Below are 23,021 nucleotides of genomic sequence, written 5' to 3'. Positions count from 1 at the left end.
GTGTGTGTGTGTGTGTGTGTGGCGTGGGTACAACAGAGAACTATGATGAACGTCTTTACTGAGACATTATAGGAGCACCTTGCTGCCAGACAAATCGTCTCTATTCCTACATTCCACAACAAAGGTCACAGTCACCCACAACCCTGAAATGTCACAATGTGAGAGTAAGGTCAAGTAATTTAAATATCCATTTAATGAAGCCAACCTTCAGAAATAACTGGAGTCTAAAAGGAATTAAATGGGCGGGTATTCTCTACTATGTGGGGGGAAAAAAGACCTACTCGTGGGTACCAACTGCTACTTATGGGACATAAGGTGAATGCCAGTGCTGGGTTAGGTTTAGGACTAAGGAGTTTAGTTTAGGTTTAGGGTGAAAGGTCAAGGTTAGGCTATAGAAATGAAAAGAAGTCAATGAAGACAGTAGTACTAGACCGTGCGTGTGTGTTGGTGTTTGAATGTGTAACGCTTCTTACATTGAGAACTGTTTGAGTTTAGCCTCAATGTTGCGATGCCTCATACATATCCTCGTTAAAGCTGATCCAATGTCTCTGGTGCCACCTGAAAATGATACAGAAAAAACCTTTAGACGACCATTACTAAAAAAATAAAATAAAATACATATTCATCTTAAGATCCAAACCTTAGGAATATCACATCTCACTTGTCTAATTTAACTAATGTCACTACAAATCATGTAGAAAGAACATGAAGTACGAAACATTCTAGAGGTATTGACATGAGTCAAAAATACTATAAAAGTTTATACAAAAAGAAGTAAACCCAATTTGAGATCTTACATACCACTAATCTGTTTTTGGATCAATTCTTTCTAATTAGCCGTCATTAAAGAGTTTGATCTTTACAACAAACCATTTGCTGCAGAGTGCAGCAGCTGCAGAAGTTGGTCTAATCTCTAATTATTCTGCTCACTGGAACTTTAAAAGAGAAACTTCATGAAAACACAAACACGCCCTTAACTGGCTATCATCTACCTCAAAAACTACAAAATGCATTTATACAAAAAAGAAAGAAACGGATGAGTGAACAAGCTTGGCGATGGTGTCAGAAGCTAACAAGTTATCCGCTGGCAGAAACGTGACACTGATTGGCACGACTATTGTCTCTGTGCTCAGCACGACTTGGTAGTTTCTCTGTGGGGCCACTGTGTGTATGTTTACCACTCTGTAAGTTTGGGCTCCTTCCAAAAGAAGAGAAAGTCAGAGAACCTTGGATTTAAACTGCATGGACGTACTTAGACATTCTGCCTTGTTTATCACAGTAACGCTGCGTGCGCATTTGTCTTCGATAATCTGATGAAGTGTAAAATGTTCTCCCACAGAGCAAACCATTCATCTGTCAGCACAGTCCTTTCTGCATGCAGAGACAACACACAGAGCTGTCACTCACTCACAACCACTCCCACTCACAACACACACACACACACTGACAGATGCCCGACTCTTATAGAAGCAAAACAAAACACACACGAGGCTGCTGATATCAACTCCAACACTCACACAAAAGACAACCTGTAACTATAAAGTTTTAATGTGGTGTGTTTAGTTACCCAGCCTGAACTGTATATAAAAAACTCTGAAATATAAAAATATGTAGCAATATATTTGCAGCAGCGCTGAATTTCTCAAGTTAGTACTTTTAGTTGTAATTTATACTAGCTTTGACAAATATAGACAAACATATGGGCTCACTGGTAAGTATCTACAGCAATAGCTCACAAACGATCAGGCATGGCATCCTGGGAGAAGGAGGGGCTGGGGCTAATGTCACATAACAGTACTGTTATGAATGTAATTAAGTAATTGCCAAAATAAAAAAAAGTAAAAATTAGTTTCTGTATTGATTCTGTTGAGTTTGTTTGTCTAGGCACTGTATTATTGGCTGTTATGCAGTTATTTAATGTTTTGTTTTGTTTTTTTTGTTTGTTTTCTACAGAGGACCACTTGAGCATTATGGTTACCCTCACATGGTAAGCTGTATTTAACTTAGATGTTTCATATTTAACTTTGACTAAACGTGAAACGTCACATTCCTCATCTCGTGGCTACACCTGAACTCCACTAAAACAATAACAGAGCTCTTCTTCAGTGTGTTTCAACCCTGGTCCTCAAGGCACCCTGCCCTGCATGTTTTAGATGTTTCCCTGCTTCAACACAGCTGATTTCAATTATCAACTGATTAACAGACTTTTGTTGAACAGCAATCATCTGAATGAATCAGGTGTGTTAAACTTCTAAACCATGCAAGGCAGTGTGCCTTGAGGACCAGGGTTGGGAAACACGACTCTACTTGGTATTTTATGCATACAAAAAACAATTTAACATGCCCACTTATAAACACTGTGCTATGTAGGGGTGTAAGAAAATATCGATACACTGAAATATCGCGATATTTCATTTCCCGATACTGTATCGATATTCTAAAGCCCTGTATCGATTTTTTATTAAGGTTTAAAATGTCAACTTTCCTGCCAGCCGTCCTTTTTATGCTGTAGTTCAGCCTCTGACCACTAGTTGGCAGCAGTGAGCCAGCCATTTGGCTCCTCTACCTCTTGAGCGCCAGAGAGTAAGGGTAGCATTAGCATTGTAAGTAAACATTAGCTTTTCTTTCTTTTTTTTCCAGTAAGAGGTTTTTATTTAATAGAATTTTTGGACAAAAAATCGCAATATATTGCCTTGCTTACAGTACCGCAATATATCGGGATATATCGTATCGTGACCCCTCTGTTATGATATGTATCGTATCGCCAAATTCTTGCCAATATACAGCCCTAGTGCTGTGTATACAGCTGACTAAATATGAAACAAATTATACAGAAATACTATTAAAAGTAAAAGTAAGAGTTTTACTCATTGAGTTGTGGTAACTAGCTGCCTGCTACGGGCTACTTTTGAACCCGTTGTACCTCCACTTAGAGATGGGATGCTATCATTTAGTGAATGAAATAATTGACATGCATTATGGGAGATAAAACGTATTGTCAATTCTGGCTTTAAAGCAGTGAAGGAATTTATTGGGGTGTTTACTACTGAATTTTAAAGACACTACACATTGCATAGTCTTTTATCAGGTGAACAGTAATATCTTTTTTAATGTAGTTATTTCTGATTGAATTGATGATTTTATGTGCAGACTGGGTTGTGGGACTCTTGATCAGGGTTCCATACACTCAGGATGCTTTTGGTTAGATACACGTCTGATTTAAAACAACACATATTAGAAGCATGATCAAACATTAGGGTGAGGAATAATGTCTGACATTTTTGACTCCGTGTAGAGACAGCCTCCCCGTTTAATATATGTCATGAGGTGGAGTCAGGATGTGAAGAAGGCTGTTACTTGATGTGTTTCCTGGGTTTTTTTTCTCAATGCTTGGCTGATGCCTGTTGGAAGGCACATAAAAAGCTAAACAGTCCACAGCTGTGTCCGAATGGTTTTATATGGCTCACTCAAACATTCACATGTCATTATTATTATCTGGTATTGGATCTGAACAGGTAAAGGGTAACGAACACTGCTTATTTTTTAACAGCAGCATATGCTTATTTTAAGACATTAATACATCTTTGAAGCTCACAGGCCTTCGAGTTTGACACATAACGTATGGGGTTACTTGAGTATACATCCTGCGGTGTACAAAAAAACGTTTGAGAACTACTGTACTCCAGCAATAAAGTAGTTCTGTTTCCTTTTTGTGGCAGTTGGATTATGGATTGGCTTACACAATCTAAACTTGTCCTGCTTTTATTTTATCTATCTTTTTGGTATCTTTTAAAGTTAAAAAAATTAGGCAACACAAAAAGGCAAACTATCAAAGAAACATTTTGGCTTTAAGTGTTTTATATTCTTCAAAATGACCAATTATAATGTAACTTTCAGTTACGTTTGGCCAGTTTCATTCAACCATGGTACTTTCCCTTTTATTAATCTTCTTTTTGGAGTGCTTGTTTTTGTGTAGGGTGTGGCTTTTACAATGACTGACCTGTTACACAACACCATGTTGTCAATTCATTCGTGTGCTGAATTGTTTAGTCATCAAATCCATCCCTCTGATCGTATCTCCATTACTGAATCTTCTTGTTATACTAAAGGGTGTGACTGAACAATGACACACTTCCAAAGTGACACCACAAAACCACAAATGAGGAGTTAGCTATGCATTTAGAAAGTTAATCAAATGTTTTTGGTCATACTGTCAAGGGTGAACATTTCAGTTCAGTTGAATAATTTATTATCCATTTACCACAGATGTAACCATCATTTTGGACGCAATAAGAAGAAGAGTACTAAAAGAGACTGTTCCTGTGGAGTGCATAAATACACAGAAAGATTGCAGTCTTTAGCAGATGGAGCCCAAACTTAGTGAAACTGACTATGTTTATTTCGAGTTCCAAGAAATGGTTGTTTTTCTTTGAGTGATACAGTAGGTCGGATGAGGAAGGGAGATAGTTGTTGATAGTTGTAGTATGCAATATTGAACTGATTATTACTGATGCATGGCATTCGTTTTTAAGAGTCAAAATTGCAAAATGAAGAAGAAATAACCTATATAATGGTATGACTATTTGATTATTAAAACATCCTATACTCAGCTTCAAGATTCATAACTAGAACTAAATTGTTCTATTGTCACCAGGATGCTGGTCCCTCACCAAATCAAGGTTATTCAGCCAGTTAACAGTCCGGGACAGACGGACTCTAGACTAGTCAGACTTTCAAACAAACAAACAAACAAAGCCAGAAAGGTAGTTAGAGATCAGGGACCTCTTAAAGTCCAGGGATTAGCATCTCGTCCGAGGTGAGGTCTTCAAAAGGGTCGAGCGAGGAGGGAGATAGTGGAGCAGGAGTCAGAAAGGAGCACATGACTATTGACTGAACCTTAAAAGTACAAAAAGTAAATTCTAAACTTTACATTTATATTTTCTTTTTTTCCTCTTGTTTGTTGGACATAGAAAAACAACTCAGACGAGAGGTGACATTGGGTGAGATGACCAAAAAGGGACAACTCATGACAAACTGAGCTGCAGATCACCCACCAAGGTTTTCTCTAGTTTGTTATCAAAGCAAAGTTTGATAACGTGGCTAGACATCAGATGACTGACGCTGGGATAACCTTGGGGTTTGTACAAATGAGATCATCTCACTCTGTTCAACGTTCTGCTACACAGGAGTAATCTCCTGTCAGTCAAAAAGAACTAAAGCTTGTTAAACCATTTGACAGATTTTCTTACTGGAAAGATGCACACATGAAAATCATCACAACAGGCTCTGCAATCAAAATAAACTGATTTCATTACTGCAAATATATTTTTATATAAGTCTAGATAGAATAATGTAAACATCCTGTTTCTAAACTTTACTAAACTAATCTATTGATTAGATACCCAAGAGTGTGGAAGTACAAATGCTAAAATGATCAAGGATCATTCAGGGCAAGATGACTTTTAGGAGTAAAAAAGCTCTCAGCTGATCACGGTGATCGACCTAAATTTTTTCTCAATCAATAATCATGATCAAATAACCACCAAGCCCTAATGGAGACCCCATACAACATGTCTTAGCCTGCAATGATTTGTTGTGATTTTTTGTTGCTTATATAGGTTGAGGCTCATTTTTCTACTACATAATGCAAATCAGACAGTTTAGGATACATGCAACAGGAAGTAAGACAAAACACTGATAGATAATTTGATTTCCTGATGTAAAATCTTAACTACTTTTGCCTGTTTAGAACCATTGGCCATGATAAGTATAACTGCTATGACTGCTGCAGGTTTTTGTGATAAAAACACAAATCTACACAAAATACAAACCTCAGCTGCATCGCAATCAGGACAAAGAGCTCATATGTGTTTCTCAACCAATGAAGCTGAGAGAAATAGAGATAGATGATAGACACTAGAGAGCAAATAGCTCAAGCTACTAAAAAACAGACAAATTTACCAGAAAATGCTCATATGACTTACAAGACTTTGTTTAGCATATGACTGAGTTAGCTTTTCAAAAACAAGCCCAAGGACAGGAAACACAAAGAAACAAAACAATTAAAATAGTTAAAACACTAATTGGGTGTTCACTGTTTTAAACCAATTATATGAAGTATCCAGTAAGAATGGAGCATAAATAAGATATTTTCACTTGCTGTCAAGTTTTCAATCAAAATAAAACTTTCTTTCACAACGTTTCTAACCAAATTTTCTTTACAGCAGATATTTTTTACACTTTGTGTCACTAATGTCTAGAAAGTCTATGAAGACATTGGTGACAGAAGCGAAAGCTTTCCCTCGATGTGTACAAGTGTAAAAGTGAGAAAGAGGTAGATAGGATGATAATTTGATGTCAAGTTGCCAAGTCTGTCTTTGTCCTCATCCCTCTTCAAGGCTCTTGCTTGAAATGTCACACTGTGTCAACACAAAGCAAATCTGTGTGGTTTTATGCTTCGTTAAAAAACTTCACAAAGAGTGGGAAATCAAGAATTCAATAAACTATAAACCTAATGTGTATATGGTATTGAAAAATATAGATTTACTGTTAATAAACTATTGAGCCTTTATGGTTGTACAATTCGAACAACACTAAAAGCATTCAACTATCACTACTGTATAACCGAACATACAATCTCAGAAACTCACTGCTATTAGAATTTAATTAACTGCCCTAAAAACATCTGTTCAATCCTTACTACATTAGAAATAAAGAATAAAAGGCCAAATTTCTTTTCTTTGTTATTATATAAGATTAAATTTCAGGTTGCTGGTAAAATGTCACACAATCTGATGAAATTTAAAACCATTAACAATAATGATACGAATCCATCAGGAAGTAACACAATACAATATAAACCTGTTTTAGGCCAGCAGTTAAACTTACAGGAATAATAAGACATAATACAGCAGTGAATTATTTACTCTGCAGTAACACAGGAAGTTAACGACTAACTGAACAGCCTCCTCTTTATCATTAGACAACAGTTTAGGCAAAACACTAACAAAAAAGGACGCCATCAAATTTCATACATTAAGAGATACAAGGAACTGTGTATTTTTAAACTAATATCTGCTTATCGTTAAAGGGTGGGGGGTAATTTAATATGAAAATAGGCCTAATGTTTGACTTAGCAAAACAGACAAAGGAAGCAAGAGAGGGGAAGGTCAAAGAGACACTTAATAAAGTCATACATTAACAAAATACTTTTAAAAAAGAAAGAACAAGATGAGTGAAAAAACAGTCTGGCAGAATTTTTTTTTTTACATGCACGCCGCAACCATCTTTGTGCATGAGCAACAGATGGCCACTATTTACTATGGGCCAGTGGTTACACAGATAAGAGACTGAAGACTATATACAGCTGGACACACACACACACACACACACTGACACGCACAGTCCCAGCTGGACAGAAGTAAGGCGATCTGTTCACCAGTTAATTACAGAGCTGAAGAAAACACGAAAGCTCTCAACATTAAAACCACCTCAATTTGAACCGTTAATCTTAAAGTCAAATAAAACAGTAAATACCCCAAAAATGAAGAATAAAATTTTGTGAAAGCGGTTGTAAGTTTGCACAATATTGGCAAAAAATTATTCACGATTATTTGTGGTATTTCGTCAATAACGATTATTATGACGATTAATCCCCTGGAGTTCCTGAACGCCCTCATATCCTGTCACATGACCAATTTAAATCATTCTAGTGGGAAAGATTTGGTCTCCGTAAAAATTTGTTCCAAATTGTGTCAAAAGTACAGACTTAAGGCTATATATCAATTTTAAGCTGTGTTGTTAGCCCTTGTAAAACCGGAGTTATGATAAATAAATTACAGAAACTGAAAAAAATTGTTCAATATATCTGAAGCTGAGAGGAGCATCGAGCGAACAGATCGGGGAAATCTCCAGTCAGCCTGCCTGGTGGTATTTTTCGTATTAATCATCAAGTGCCAAAAAATAATCGATTAAAGTTTTTCTGATTATTAATTGCACATGATACGATTTTGCCCAACCCTCATGGTCTGTACAGTTTAGAAAAGACTAATATTAAGAAAGTATACATTTTGCTGCCTTCAAAGAATGCAGTACCTTCCAGATCACGCCATTAAATTAAAAAAATAGTAAATCAATTGTATTAATAAATGCAGCACTTTAATTGTTTTTCATAACAAAGTCAAATGAAAGAAAAAACTATGCTGTGTCTATGTCAAGTACATTATTAGAGATTTTCTTGTTTTAGTTATGACATTTATGGCATCTGCACATTTATTACCAAAGATGCCAAGAGAAGTTTCTCATCTCATTTTTGTCTTGAACTGTCCTGAACAGTTTTTATAATGCCACTTCAAGTCTTTTTATTGTACACATAGTCACTGAAAGCATTTTCGTCTTTTAGATCAAGAATAACGAAAACATTTTTCACTCGTGGTGTGAGCTGCATTGTAGGAGAATGCAAACGCTTGGTTGAAAAAGCAAGATGCAACAAAAAAAACTTATTTTCTCTATAGAAATAAAAACATCCCAATCCCAGTTGCCACAACACTGTCCATTCACTAGTTATACTCATTTTATAGCTGCACAATGTGTATAATTTGTAAACATTAGCTTTAGTCTCAGGAAGTAAAGGACATGTATGACACACACATTAAAGCAGTTGGCATGCCAGATTGGTCCACCCACAGAACAGATACAAGCTGGTGTTTCATTCAATTTATTTGTCTGTTCTGCCTGTGACAGACTGTCGTTGTATCAAATTATGTCTATTTTAAAAAAGAAAACAACATATTAATTGGCATTTTAGAGAAACTTTCAAGGGAGCAAGAAAAAACTAAATATATAAAACAAGTTATTAGAACACTTACAGTATTTATACTATGTAATGGGAAAGATGTGTATAAAAATCAGTAGGCCATCTGGGTTGATAATCTGGTCCATTAAGTTGTCTTGCCTTCATAAAAACCAAGCTTATCTCCTCATTTATCAACAGCCGCTGACACAAAGTCAGCTTGCCTGTTTTGTGCTGCCTACCCATACACACACCCTACAGTCACCAAGTCTAGCTTCAACGAGAGCAGACACATTGGATGTGTGGGCGAGGAAACACACGCACCTGCTGTAGTGTGACGAGTGCTGGCACTGAAAACCCCGCGACTGTCTGACTAAAGTTACCAACAGCTGTCATGTAAAGAAAGGACACGGGAAAGAGAAGAGAGGAGCTGAAAATAAGGAGAAATTAACTAGTTTCAGAAAGGCGTTTGTGAACTTGGTGTTGTTAGCTCATATACAGTAAATGTCACAGAAACAACAAAAATTAAGTCCAGCAGTAGTCCTGATTGTGATTGTTTTTTTTTTTTAATTTTAGCTAGATGAGAAAGTCAAGAGTAATAACAAAATCCTTGAGCAAGTTTTTGTCCCTACACCTCTGTTTGTGCATTCACAGCAAAAGTTAGGGGTGTCCCAATTTTTCTTTAGTAAGGTAGGAAACAATGTAAAAAAGAGCTATGTGGTCTTAAAAACTTGTGTTAAAAGTTATGCAATGCAGAGAATGCCTTAGTTGGAAATATTTGAGTTGTTATGGTGTCTAATCTAATGTGTTCTGTTGTGAAACATTTGGTACTGTCATTGATTGTTTTAACAAGTGTAAAATAACAAAATCCATGTCTAAAAGCACAGTACAGCACGTTGAAATTCTGGCAAAACATCTTGCAACTATTTAAGTGAAAACATTTGTCCACTCATGATGACTTGCTGGCTTCTTAATGGAGAGCCTTACTGTGTATTAGAATATTTTAATCACTACCCCTTATGGTTTTGAATTAAGAACCAATGGAACAATGAAAATCTAGAAGTGAGTGATTAACCTCTGTAGACATTTTATTTCTTGGTCAATATTTGATTATAACGCCACCGGTGACACCCCACAACTAATGCTAAAATGCTCATTTCTCATTTTGGTGTCTATAGTAAAAGGCAGCTGTTTAGATTGAAAGCAACACTAATTTACATGGGCCAAAGTCCAAAAACCAATCTAAACTGGAGAGTTTGACTTTCTCCACACAGTCCAGCTTTTCAAGTGACAAAGCACCCCGGATGCAAAAGTGCAACTCCTTCATCTATAGAGCAGAAGTCCAGTTGCTTGTTTTTCAATTTCAGTTCTTCTAGTTTCTTATAAATGCTTGCAAATTTAACCTTTTTACTAACTTCAACTTTCATAGGAAATAAAAGTTTCCTTATTGTCCTAACTCAAGCATTTTGTTTTCGATAGGAATCAGGTTCTACTAAAAGAGTTACCATGGAGAGATTATTGATATGCAAATTTATGCTAACTTGCTAATTGTATTCCCACAGTTACATCATAAGTATGCATTGACTTTGGGTGCAGATTGGAGTGGAATAATTGGTCATTTACTTTGTCGCTTCAGTTTTAGAAGCTGTTTGGTCTCCGATTTAGTCATTCCTTTTTACCTTATGTACTATTTTCTCTTCGTAGAGTCTTAATATCGTGTTCCCAATGTGTATTACATATGTGTGAAAGTAGTTCCAGTGTTTATACAGGGCCTGAGTTAATCCAGTCAATAAGCAGTTGGCTAGTTCAATGAGCGGTCAAAGTAGAGATCAAATAAATCCCCAAGGAGAAGCAGAGTGTATGTCATGGGAAAGTGCAGGATAACTGGCTCTGTATCTTTGCAAATGTCCACTTCAGTGAGTGAAAATATCACTATATGCAAACTCTACCGATAATGAAAAAAAAAAAAAAACTACAACAGTTCCATTAATCTAGGTACTTGCCAGCGTGGACGAATAAATGTAATCTGATAGATGTGTTATGCTAAACAGTTTTTATTTTTAATGAAATACAATTGGCGTGTTTCTCAAACACATTGGTTAAGAAATAACTGTGTTCCTGAGCTTAATACCCAATCATGAGTTTATATATAGGCTTGTGTAAAACTGTACTAACTTGAAATGAAAGCTAAAAGGCTCTTAGATGATTTCCTTACATTTAAGCATCAGAAGCCATCAAATGTTGAGCAACATTTATGCTAATACCTTATCGCACAACACCCTGAGATTTTGTAAAACTTAAAATGTAAGATTTCCTTAAAGATCTACATCATTTAGAGACACAAATGAGGAAATTTAAGCATGTCATGAGATGACCAAAGAGACAGGGGAAGAGGGACAGAGAGAATAAAAGAATAGATTACCCTTGAGACCTCTTTTGCTCTTTTTTGGGCTTTGGTGCCCCACTTTCTAACTAATCTTCCTTTTCTGGTCTGACACACATACATACAGAAACAGAATGAATTTACTAAAGACCTCTAGCGATGGACTAAATTGGTTGGTTATTTTGGTACTGACATGTTTTTTTTAATGGTAAGCAGAAGTGAGAACACTCATTGGTACGAGCATATGGTCAGGACGTGCAGAAAGTCTCAAGCCGCTGTTAATCATTCACAGTAAAGAGGACAGAGGTTTATAATTTCAGTATAATGCCCGACTAAAGTCTGAGTCATGTTTATTTACTACATGAAACTACAATCAAAGTTGAGATACAGAAGTCAGTAATACTTTAATCAAAGGAAGTATTACTAATGACAATGAAATGCAGATCTTAAGCTCACTTAAAAAGTAAATATGGCAAAAACCAGTACTAAAAAACTTTGTTGCAACATGTTTCAGTCATGCAATAAAAAACAGGTCATTCAAGTTAGTATGGTAGCATACTTAAAGTTAATTACAACCTTTAACACCTAATACTTATAATTAGAATGGAAAGGCTTTTTGTGATTATGTTGTCAAAACATCTACTGAAAACCTATGCATTTTTTTATAATATAAAAGAAGTTTTGTTGTTATATTCACAGACATCTTTTTACTCTTGCTTTGTTTTTGCATAGATAATTGGTTGTAAAACATATATTCCTAAAGGGAAATATCTAACATTTGTATGTATATTTACATGTATATTTTCCCGTTACTTTTTAACAACTACATTGTTACTTTTTATTCCTGAACAACTTTCACAATAAAAACAGCTATATTGTATTAGTCATCAATTTTAATAAGAATTTAGGATGAAAAGACAAATGTTAAACAGCAATCTGTTGCTGAACCAGATAATCATGTTACATAATTATGAACACGTTGATATTCCTGATGTTGTCTGTAAATATGAGGTAATGATGTGTGACACTAAGAAAGAACAAAAGGGAAAAACAACTCGTTTTAATGCTGTAATACAGCTGAAAAATGTTCAAATAATAATCAGTTGCCAGGTTCATTTAAGCAGTTTCTTGGAATTATGACACTAGCCACAATAGTCTATAACAAAGTAACGTTTGTATGTGTTCTGTTTCTTTGTAAATCATAAAAAAATTCCAAAATTGTGCAAAAACGATAAACAAAATGACAATAACACAATGAAAGGATGGCGTTACCTTTAAAAAAGCTGACTGAATGAGAAGTAAAGCATCTTCAAGAGCTTAAAAAAGAGGTTGAGCAGCTTTGGATTTTATTTGTTACAGTAACCATGTCCTTGATAAATCCACACCACTAATGCACTTTACAAAAGTTACAAAATCATGACAAAATTGATAGTTTCTGTTGAGAAGTAGGGTTTATTACAATGACGGTTTTTCTTAATAAAATAGTGAACATAGCAACAACCTGTGATATTGTTAACGGACACATGAAACAAATGAAAACCTTCTTTTACCACTTACTTGAAACCAAACAGGACATCAAAAAATATCAACAAAGTCTGTTTTTTAACCTTTTGCACTCAATATGAACATTCCTGTGACCTTCCCTTTCCCTGCAGAGAGAAACCGAGAGGTCTCCGGTTTGTGAGACACTAGTGATAATTTAAACCAGAGGCACACAAGAGAGACTGAAGTGTTTGTCAGTACAACACAACACAGCCTTGTTTGCAATAATGACCACCAGATTACATCTACCGTGAGGATGTCTGAGCCTCGGAGTGTATTTGTGCATGAGTGTGTGTGTTTGTGTATGTGTTCAGAGGCCCTGCGTATAAAGTCAAAGAGTTAGTGAGGGATCTTTCGTCTCCCCAATGTCACCCCACATCCATCTGCACGCCCAAGTGCACACACTTCACACAAACGCATTATTCATGCAGCATATTATGAAGTGTATGGAAACAATTCAGACTCAAAGAACTCACTGAATCAATCTGCCGAGGGAGACGTGTGAATGAACAGAATTTTACTTTTATCATATATCTGAAACCTTGAACACACAACCTCATTTAATCAATAATAAACTCATTAAATATGATAAGAGCTCATTGCATTCGTTCATGCAAATCTGCATTCATGTTTTTCAGTGTAAAATTATGATTTTTCTAATTTCTGACAAGCTGAGCAACACTAACAGGCCTTTCAGCTGTATTACTCGTTATAGTTTGACTCTTATCTGCTTTCTATTGGCCAACTTTACAGCTTTCTCTCTGTCCTTGAGGGACTTTTAGGAGCAAAAGAAAGTCCTCGATGATTAGGGGGAAACAGTCTGGTGTAGCTGTCACAGACCAGCTGTGTATGCACCTGGCTTTGACAGCAAATGTACCCATAAAGGAGGAGAGGTCGTAAAGGTATAAGAGGAAAAAAATGAAAGTGAAAAGGGTCACAAGAAAGGGAGAAGGGAAAATAGAAGAATGATTAATGAAGTACATGGAATCTTAAATTGACCATGATAATAGCCTGAATTAAATACATAACTGAACTGAATGCATTTAGTTCAGTTTCTGGTCTCTTGGGACAACATCCCATTGAGGTTTAACTATAGATGCTGCCAAAGTGTTACAATATTAGAATAATAGTAACAGATTGGTAGTGGTTTACAACCTAAGACAGCCCAAAGCTTGTAAGGCAGAACCCTGAGGACGAATGTTATAATTTACATGTCGGACTTTGTGAATGCACATTTGAACAACCCAACAAAGGCAGGCTGTGTTGAGTCATTGTTTAGCTGCTGGATTGTAACCCTGAGTTTACATATTTGATGTCAATCACAACAAAGAAAAACTTCAAACTGACAAACACGGACTCGCACGTTTGAGATCTAGACACAAAGGCTGACTCAGAGTAAAAATAAACTACTACATCAACACCCGGCAGATGGATGCAAATAACATCTCAGATAACGCATTTACAACTCTCGTGTGTTTAAGGAAAACCAGACAGAGAGCAGATGTAGCTCAGCTTCCAAAGAACATAAACATAAAGAGGAAAAAATATTTTACGGAAATGTTGCAACTGATAAATAGTTAGCAATACGAAATCAACAGGTGTAAATTAACAACACAAAGCTATTTACTCAGGGCTGTCTGTCATCAAGTTGCCACTATTTACTTGGCATCTTCACTGCAATTTCCTGTAAACAGTAAAATCAAAGGTGTTTAGTTAATTACTCTTATCAACACCAAAGAACAACACAACAAGTTATCTGAGTTTCCATTTGACTTGCATCTAATCTTAGATTAGGGACAAACGTATTTACCTTCTCTTTCTTTTTCAACTCTTTGAGTTACGCTGTATAAGATTATTTTACAGGAGAACAACAAAACAAGGTCATTTTCTTTTAGTTTGGTGTTGTTGAGTATTGCCACTTTAGCAGCTAAGAGGCACAAGTCTGAAGTTCATTTGCCAGAGAAATGTGTTTTGAATTTGGCTTTGCATGCATGTCAGACGTTCCGATTCCAAAGCTCACTCGCCTAACCGGGTTTATGTTTAAACAAAAACAGAGCGCAAACAGCATTAACACGCACAAACACTTGTGTACACAAGTGCACAGATGATTCACTGACATTTAGACTCAAATGTGAAAAAAATGCTTTCTCATTATTACTCTCCTGAAAGATTCATATGTTCTATCTTCTATGTATCACACAAACTTAATTTACACTAACAAATAATCTGCTGTCAGTTTTAAGTTTTCTATTTTTTGTGCTCTGAGTTTTTTTGTTAGGGAGTTTGGCCTTCCAGAGAATTTTTTTTAGCTGGATTGTAAAAGTCAAGTCTCTCCATGAGTTGACTGGTACAAAAGTGTACACGATGTGGTGCAAGCTTGTATATTTGACCCATTAATTGGTCAATTTATTGATTGTAGAGATCTATAAGACCCTCAGATGGGGGTCTAGGTAAACAGGAGCGAAGAGTGGATTGACTGAAAGGCACAGAGTTTTTTTCTAGGGAACAGGATCTAGGTCTAACTTGGACCGAAGACAGGAAACGTGCTCAGCCTTGGCTAAGTCTTCGATTGAAACTGGAAGAGAGAACAGAGATCTCTTACAGAGGGCACTGAGACAGTGGCTTAGTTCAGACTCCAAGGCTGCTCTGTAACAGAGTCCAACGGATGAACAGAGAGAGGAAAAGAGGAAAGACTTTTTTTCATGGTAATGTATGGGGCTCTGTCTATGGCTGAACACACAGCCCATGCTTAGAGAAATAACAGTTCTAACAGTTAGAAATGGATTAAAGCTTGCTCCCAAAAGTCTTGTGTTCAACACTTTAAAGTTGGGTTTAGAAACCTGGATATTTGTTAGTAAAATGTTAGCATCTTAAGTTAAAGGGTTTCACTATACATTATCAATTTGTATAAGAAAAACATCTAGTCACTCTTAAAGCACCAATACCACAGACCAAATAGTTATAAGTTCTATGTAAAAACAGTTATTTAAACTTGTATGACTGATGGAAAGTGAAACACACTTTGCTCTAAAACAGTTGAGGCACCAAGCACATTTCCAGGCTTTTAGAAAAATAAATCTTTACAAACATCTGGGATTTACAACCCCATCTCCCTGGCTATATATGGCACAAACAGTTATTTAACTAACTGATGTTTTGATATTCACCAAGTGTTTTTTCCCCTCTCTTTAGTTTTTAATTATAGTTACCGGTACATAAATTTCAGACCAGCTCACAATGTGGTCAAAGTACTTACAGTATGTTGCCAGTCAATGTGTTGATATTCGGACTCATGAATACTCAAAATTCCTGACAAAATTACCAGATAAATATAAGAATAATCAGAGATCATAGAATTGGTCAACCAACCTTTTCCCGAATGAAAAAAAAAATACTATCTGTAAAGTTTAGAGACTGTTTTTAGCATGGCTGCAAATGTTTTATGTAGACATAATCCTGCCCCAACCACACATATAAAAACATCTATTAAAGCATCCAAAGCCACCATTGTGGTAGTTGCCACAACATTAGATGCCTCCTAGACCAAATTTTGCCATCATGACACCCACAAGGACACTCAAAATGAAGACACCAGCCACTCTGTCACAGCTGGTAAATTTGTTGAAATGTACCGTTGCAGTTAAATACAGATGTTCATTAGCACCTCTTAAATGAAAGCTATTTTGGAAACCTAATTCACTCTGAACAAAACAAAAAGCCAGAGGAGCTGAGGCTATTCTGTTGATGAAAACCTTTAGCTGGGCAGAGTATAGATGAAGCAGTCATCTTATGACAAACAGAGCCAAGATGAACAATGTGGAACAAGAAAACTTGGAGAGTGTACCTCAAGCCATATACTATAACTGTAAAATCGGCACTACAAAATATTTTGCTAAAGCCCCTCCAACTACAAAAATATTCCCAGTATACACTATCATGTTAAGATTGGGATAGATTTACAGCTTACCTGATCAGAGATTTAGTGTTGCATGCCTGCACTTGAGCACAGCTGAAACACTTTAGTCTATAGCCCTCTGGCTCTCCATAGGGGAGAACGGATTCATTTTTATTAGCTTCTCAGCCACACTGTGCTGCTTCCACTCAACACACTGGTGTTTAGGCTTGGTTGGTACCGCTGGTTCCTGTGGAAATTCAATGCTTCCTGCACTTCTGTAAGCAGATCTGAATGCTAAAAGGTCAAATCAGCTAAAGTACAGCTGTAGAAAGCCAAAAGTAAACATAAATAGCCAGCTTCAACAGACAGAATAAAAGCTCTGACTGGTCTCTACTAGCAAACTTCATCAGGACAGTATGAAACCCTCCTTTTGGGTCCAAGGACAAATACTCATAATGGGGGTAGGCAAATTTAATTATGGGATTCAGTCAACTAATAGAACACTCAATCATAGTAGCTGGATAATAGTTTATGTCCACGCAGATCCAACAAGTTGCTACATGCTAGCTTTGTGGCAGGTGTATGTTTCATTACTACAAACTCAGACTTGTCTGAAGACAGTCATCCCTCCAGCTGCTGACAGAGTCCCTGGGATTAATATCACCACAGAGACACGCCATTACACACAGCGTATGCAAATACACACTCACAGTTCACGTAGAGGCAATTTCCCAACAGCTGTCAGGCCAAATGTGACACAAGCATTTAAAAAACTATTAGCCTTTGGGTGATATGAGATTTTTTTTGTGACATTAACAAAAACAGAGACATTGGTAATCCTATGTATTTCGTCGAACATTTCAAAAGTCCCTTGTATTAATTGGTTACTACAATTAGTGTTTATGGATGGGCTGGTTTCCAGTTTCAACATATCCCACAGTTTTAAAAAGCCAAAGCTTTTCATAATATTGTTCTGTTACTTAAACTCCTGATAATAAGACTAGGCTGGGCTTCTCGATCCTATGGAGCAGCAGTCAGCTGTGTATGATGTCAAAATGTGGGGAAACTCCTCGAAATTTTCCCCTCAATTAAAAGATCAAGCTAATTAACTGTTAACTGAAGACTTACTACCAAGGCTAATATACAGATAAAAAACTAGTTAAAATAAATGCCATAAAACAACTGTTTCAGATGATTAGTTTTCTAGAAACTTTGAGCTAATCTGTGTGGTGATGTTTCAAAAGACAAATGTAAAATCCCTTGTTTTTAACTCAGTGGTCAAACTCTGGGATTTCAATGGAAGAAAAAACATTTGTGGTAAAATTGGCTCTTTGTAAAGCATCAGAGTGACATATTTGAAAACTTTTTTTCCAAATCATACATGTCTTGGATACCAGAAACAGACTTTACACTGTTGTAAAGGTAATACTTACTAATCATTTATTAGTAGTCTTTGGTGAAATGTAGATTTAGTTCAATAATATGCCATAGCATCAGTGTAAAGTGTATTTGTGTCTTGACCACTGTCTGATTATGGATAATCACTCTGTCCAGGCCTGTTGCCATCAGTCATTTTGCCAGAGCTGGCTTCAAAATGCTCTTGCCATCAATCAAATCTTGTTCACACTCATTTGGTGGATAAAACCCAAAAAAATCAGTTTTGTGGATAAGTATGAACGCAAGATTGCACAGACAAGCTTAAAAACAGACAACAGACACAGAAGCAGACATTATGTAAAGGAAACTATGACACGTCAACAATTTCATCCAAAAAAAAGGGATCCACGCAAAAAATGAACTGCCACTTGATGAAAGAAGACAGGGCTGTTTTTTGTGTAGCTGTGCTTTTGCCATTTCTGCTCTAGTGCCCTTTGTCGCTCTTTCAAAGATTCAGTTGTGCTTTGTCCTATTCACCAATGACCAGCACAGTTTCAAGTTGTTGGAGGGTGGAAATTTTACACTTCTGACCACATCTTAAAATCGTCACGCTATAGGGACAAGTACAAAATCCCGAAAAGTGAATACTACATTAATTCAGCATGTGTTGTCTACGTAAAATAGTAACTCGATAAACTGATATGCCAATCTGCAGTTTCAACTTTTTATACTTTACCAAGTTTAATCACTGCATCCATCAAGTATACAAAGAGAAATACATTTTACTGACAAAGGCTTTACTCTGTGCAACATAATGAAAGTTCTCATCAAAACACAGTGATCACATCAACTAAAATTACTGTTTTCAGTAAAGATTCCATTTAAGAACTAGACTGTTTCTATCTGTACTTAACTATAGCTGACTGTGTAATTAAATCATTGCACCTTCTGATGAAATCGAATTGATTTAACAACATAAGTCTGCAGTATTAGATTTTCTCTCTCAGGTAATTTACCTCTTTGTAACAGCTTACTTGTCAGTTTCCCAGGCAAGGAAGACTATTGTTTCGTGTAGACGTATGTTTTTTAAGTCAGTCTAAAACTATATTGGATCAGTAACATTTTAAAGAAGAGTTCAAAATTCAAATCAAGCATTTAGTCCAATCAGAGCAAACAGTCTTACTGTTACGAGACGCAGCAACTCTATAGGTGCACAGTGAGTTAGCTTCATGCATGTTTATACAGATTCCATATTATGACTCTCTCCCTGGCTCTTTCTCCGAGTCAATGTATATATAGTTTTTCAGTCAACATATAACATATAATTTCATTTGTGTGGTGACATTAAATGTTGAATCACTGTAAGAATAGACCAAAATAACAGTAAGGACAAGCATTAAAATACTGAAAAACAGGTTTAAAACGTATATGGCTTTGAGCATTTTAGGGTTTTTATTTAATCCACACTTTATTTTTTTGACTCGACTGATCAAAAAAATGCTGTCAAAATCAAGACTTTCGTAAACAAGTGATGACAAAAAGGTGTGCTCAAGTTACTTCTTGAGAAACTCACTGTTGACAGACAAAGCCAGCCAACCAGAATTTAGACTCTCCTTTTTTATGTCTAATCCATTTTGAAAACAAGTAAAGAAGCCAAAGCAGAGTGCTTCACACTCATCACCTACTGCTAAAACAAACTGTGCAGAAAAGACAAAAGCAAAAGGACAGAAAACAGTAAAGAAAAATGCTTTAAATACTGTATGTTAAGTTGATAGGGTAATAACTAAGGTCACACAGAAAGTGATGAGATGCCAGAGCACAATTCAGTGAACTTAGAAAAGTCAACATACCAGAGTTTGATCCTTGTAGATGGAGAAACTCAACCTCTTTTAACTGAGCACAATGAAACAGGTGGTTTCAGTAAACCCTGCTGCACTCACACCCTTTGTAGCACTTAAATCAGCCAAGTAATGAAAGAACTAACAATTTAAGAAATCATTTTTTAAGTATTTAAGAACAAAAATACTTTTAATACAAAATAAAAATAAACTTAGGGAAACCGACTCATGTCATGGTTGTAATTGAGCTTAACTGAAAATGGACTGTTTCCTAAATTTATGTGTATACGTGTCTCAAATATAAATACTATTACAACGATTTGTTTGAACTATATGCTCTAAATCAGACTACCTAAATAAAATGGCTAATAAAGAAGCTTTGAACTCAGCAGATGCACAATTCCTCCTATCAGATATCAAAGTCTGTCAGATCTATAGATCAGATAAATTTTCCCTGCCAATAACTTCAAAGATGTACGAAAATTCACAAAGTCTGCCAACAGATCTTTGCTTATGATTAAGAGCCATATTTAAATGTAATATGTTCAATGTCAAACCTCTTGTTACCTTTGAAGTTATATTTGTTACTGTGAATGAACAGTGGTTTCATTTTCTGTACTGATTTGCAAGCAGTGGATTTCTATGTTATTACAACAGTAAAGTAACTTAGCCTACCTTTTAGGCCATGTCCAGAACATCTCAAAACTTCTTGAGAGCCACCATATTGGATCAACGACAAGTTTTTCCAAAGTTAGGTCATCTCACATTATTTGCTGTGGTGTTCAGACATAATTTTCCCCTTTCTTTCTGAAATAAAAGAGTGTCCTGCGACTTCTGACTCACCCTAATTGTAAAGGTAATAGAAATATCCTAGCACTTCAGCTTCTTCTTCTCAGAAACTTTCCACCATTCACAATGCAAAAGTTTTTAAACGCACTAAATACAACAACTAAAATAATACTGCAAGTAAATCTACAAAAACACAACTTTACACGTCATTTTTTTAAATAACATACTGTGGTCATTAGCAGCATAGAGTGCACCCAGTTTAGACCGTCTGACCTCTCAAATCGTAATACAATAATAATAATGAAACATCAACAGCAAGACATCAATTAGGGAGACAAAGTCTGAATGAAATTCAATATTTCGATGGCACAAGAAAAACAGTTCTAGCTACAGGGGGGTTTAAAATTTTAAACCTGAAGACTAAATGAAGATGAACACATGGAAGGTTTTCTGTTGATGTATTAAAACAATATGATAAACAATATGATAAAGTATTTGGCTTGTAAAACACCTATAACATAAGTTAAAACGGTTTTAAGTGAATCGACAGGAAGTGTAAAGTAGAAACTTAAAAAAGGATTGAAAACTAAATTAAAACCCTGTAATTTCAAAACAATAGTCATGTAGAGACAAAGTTTAATAAGAGTCTCATAACAAAACTTTTTTTTGTTTTTCTGTTCTTGCTAAATAAAGCCCGGGCAACAAAACTTGAAATAATGAGTGTTTTGCACCATTGCCAACCAAAAACAAAATGTAGCGAGAACAGGGAGAGAAAGTGATAAAAGAATAGAAGAAAAGTGACGCAAAGCTTTGCAGCTAACTGAATCTGACACTCTTACAGAAAACTGATATGCTCAGAGAGCGAGGGAGAGAATGATGACTCCCTGAACTCCCCCCACCTCCCTTTAGCTCCATTCTCTCCCCTCTCATTCTCACTCCTATGAGTGGGGTGATGAATGTGTGTGTCGGTTTCAGGGCCTATTAATAGGACAGTGCATGGCTGGAAGAGTCCAAGCTAAGGAGAGATGAGATCTCTCACACTCCCCCTTTCTTAGCCTTACACACACACAGAGTTTAAGCAGACTGCTGGAGGGCCCAGATGTAGCAGAGGTGGGGTACAGATGGGGGCGGGCCAAGAAAAGGGGAGAAAAGAGGGTAAAGGTCAAAAACAAAGCTAACAAAGAGCTTCAAACAGCACTCTGATATATTTATTACCCATAAATCACAGCCAGCAACCTACAGAGCTTAACAAAGAGAGGTGAAATGATGAATCCTATCAGATTTGCAAAGACACACACAAAAACACAACCGTCAAACATAGACATAACAACTGAACGCCAACTTTACTACTACAGATGACTAGACCTACCTCTGGAGTTGGTAGCCAGATCAGCAACTTTCTGAAAAGAATCCAGGAAGGCAGCCACGGCACCTGCTGTCGCCCTGGGACAAATGATAAAAACAGAGTTTTATTGAACAAAACAAAAAAAAAGGTTGAGTTCAGAAAAAATAAATTATTTTATCAAAAAGAAGAAAATCCCAATGTTGATGTTGTCAACCAATAACAACATAATAACATGAACTAATAAGTTCAATACTTCTAGATTCGATTTCTGGATTAGTTTTAAAAAATATAACTTATCTTAAAAATGAAACCACACGTTTGTATGCAATCACTCTACCGTCAAGACATCCTCAACACTAACATTCACAGTGAAGGGATACGTAGTCTGTCTCCTGTCATGTTTGTGTTACAACCTGAATGTGCCCTGCTGTGGGAGGAATGCCTATGTAATTACACTGAGTTTGTCTCACTTCCAGGTCAATGGAAGGATCAATGTGGAATGAACCCTGTTGAGTTTTGCAATGAGTTTGAGTGTCAACCTCACCTTTTTCTTCATCGTATTTCATTTAGTACATTATTAAATGTGTAAATAAATACAGTGGCTCAAGAAAGGACTGTTCCATAAATGAATCGATTGGAGACACCGTCTTGTTAGTATCCTGACAGCTTATATGACTACTTGATGGGGTAGTCATTATGTTTGGCAAATGATTCCTGACTGTGTAGCCAAGACAACTGGTTAACAATGTTCAACTGCAAAAACAACAGCCCCTCGCGTGATTAAGGACCCAGGTATGAAGATTAAGGGAGCATGAAGGTTGCACGTGTATGTTCTGTGATATCTGATCTCCTCAACAAGGAGGCTACTCGTCAGTCATGCATACCACACAAAGGGGAAAAAAACTATTGTCAAGACTTTTTCCTAACTCGTGTTCACTCTCAAAAGCTTATTTGTTCGGAAATTGAGTTGGACAACCCAGAATTAAATCTTGTTATTTCATTGGGTAAACAGAAACCCTTCATAACACAACTTGGGAATTTCCATTAACCTCACACAGGCA

General features: G+C 36.3%; 1 protein-coding gene across 1 annotated transcript in view; it reads right to left on the bottom strand.

The window, feature by feature from the left end:
* LOC106531365 (metastasis suppressor protein 1) overlaps nucleotides 1–22,058 on the bottom strand; it is a gene marked incomplete at both ends in the record, with an annotated part of 33,054 nt that extends 10,996 nt beyond the window's left edge. Inside the window, 2 exon segments of the mRNA XM_014027213.1 lie at nucleotides 474–558; nucleotides 21,985–22,058. Of these exon segments, the coding sequence (XP_013882667.1) occupies nucleotides 474–558; nucleotides 21,985–22,058 (159 nt within the window).
* Nucleotides 22,059–23,021: the final 963 nt, after the last annotated feature.

The sequence above is a fragment of the Austrofundulus limnaeus genome, unplaced genomic scaffold (genome assembly GCF_001266775.1).
Source record: "Austrofundulus limnaeus strain Quisiro unplaced genomic scaffold, Austrofundulus_limnaeus-1.0 Scaffold623, whole genome shotgun sequence".
NCBI classification, from domain to species: Eukaryota; Metazoa; Chordata; class Actinopteri; order Cyprinodontiformes; family Rivulidae; genus Austrofundulus; species Austrofundulus limnaeus.
Note: the sequence above shows the minus strand (reverse complement) of the source record. Positions and strands in the feature narration are given on the sequence as shown.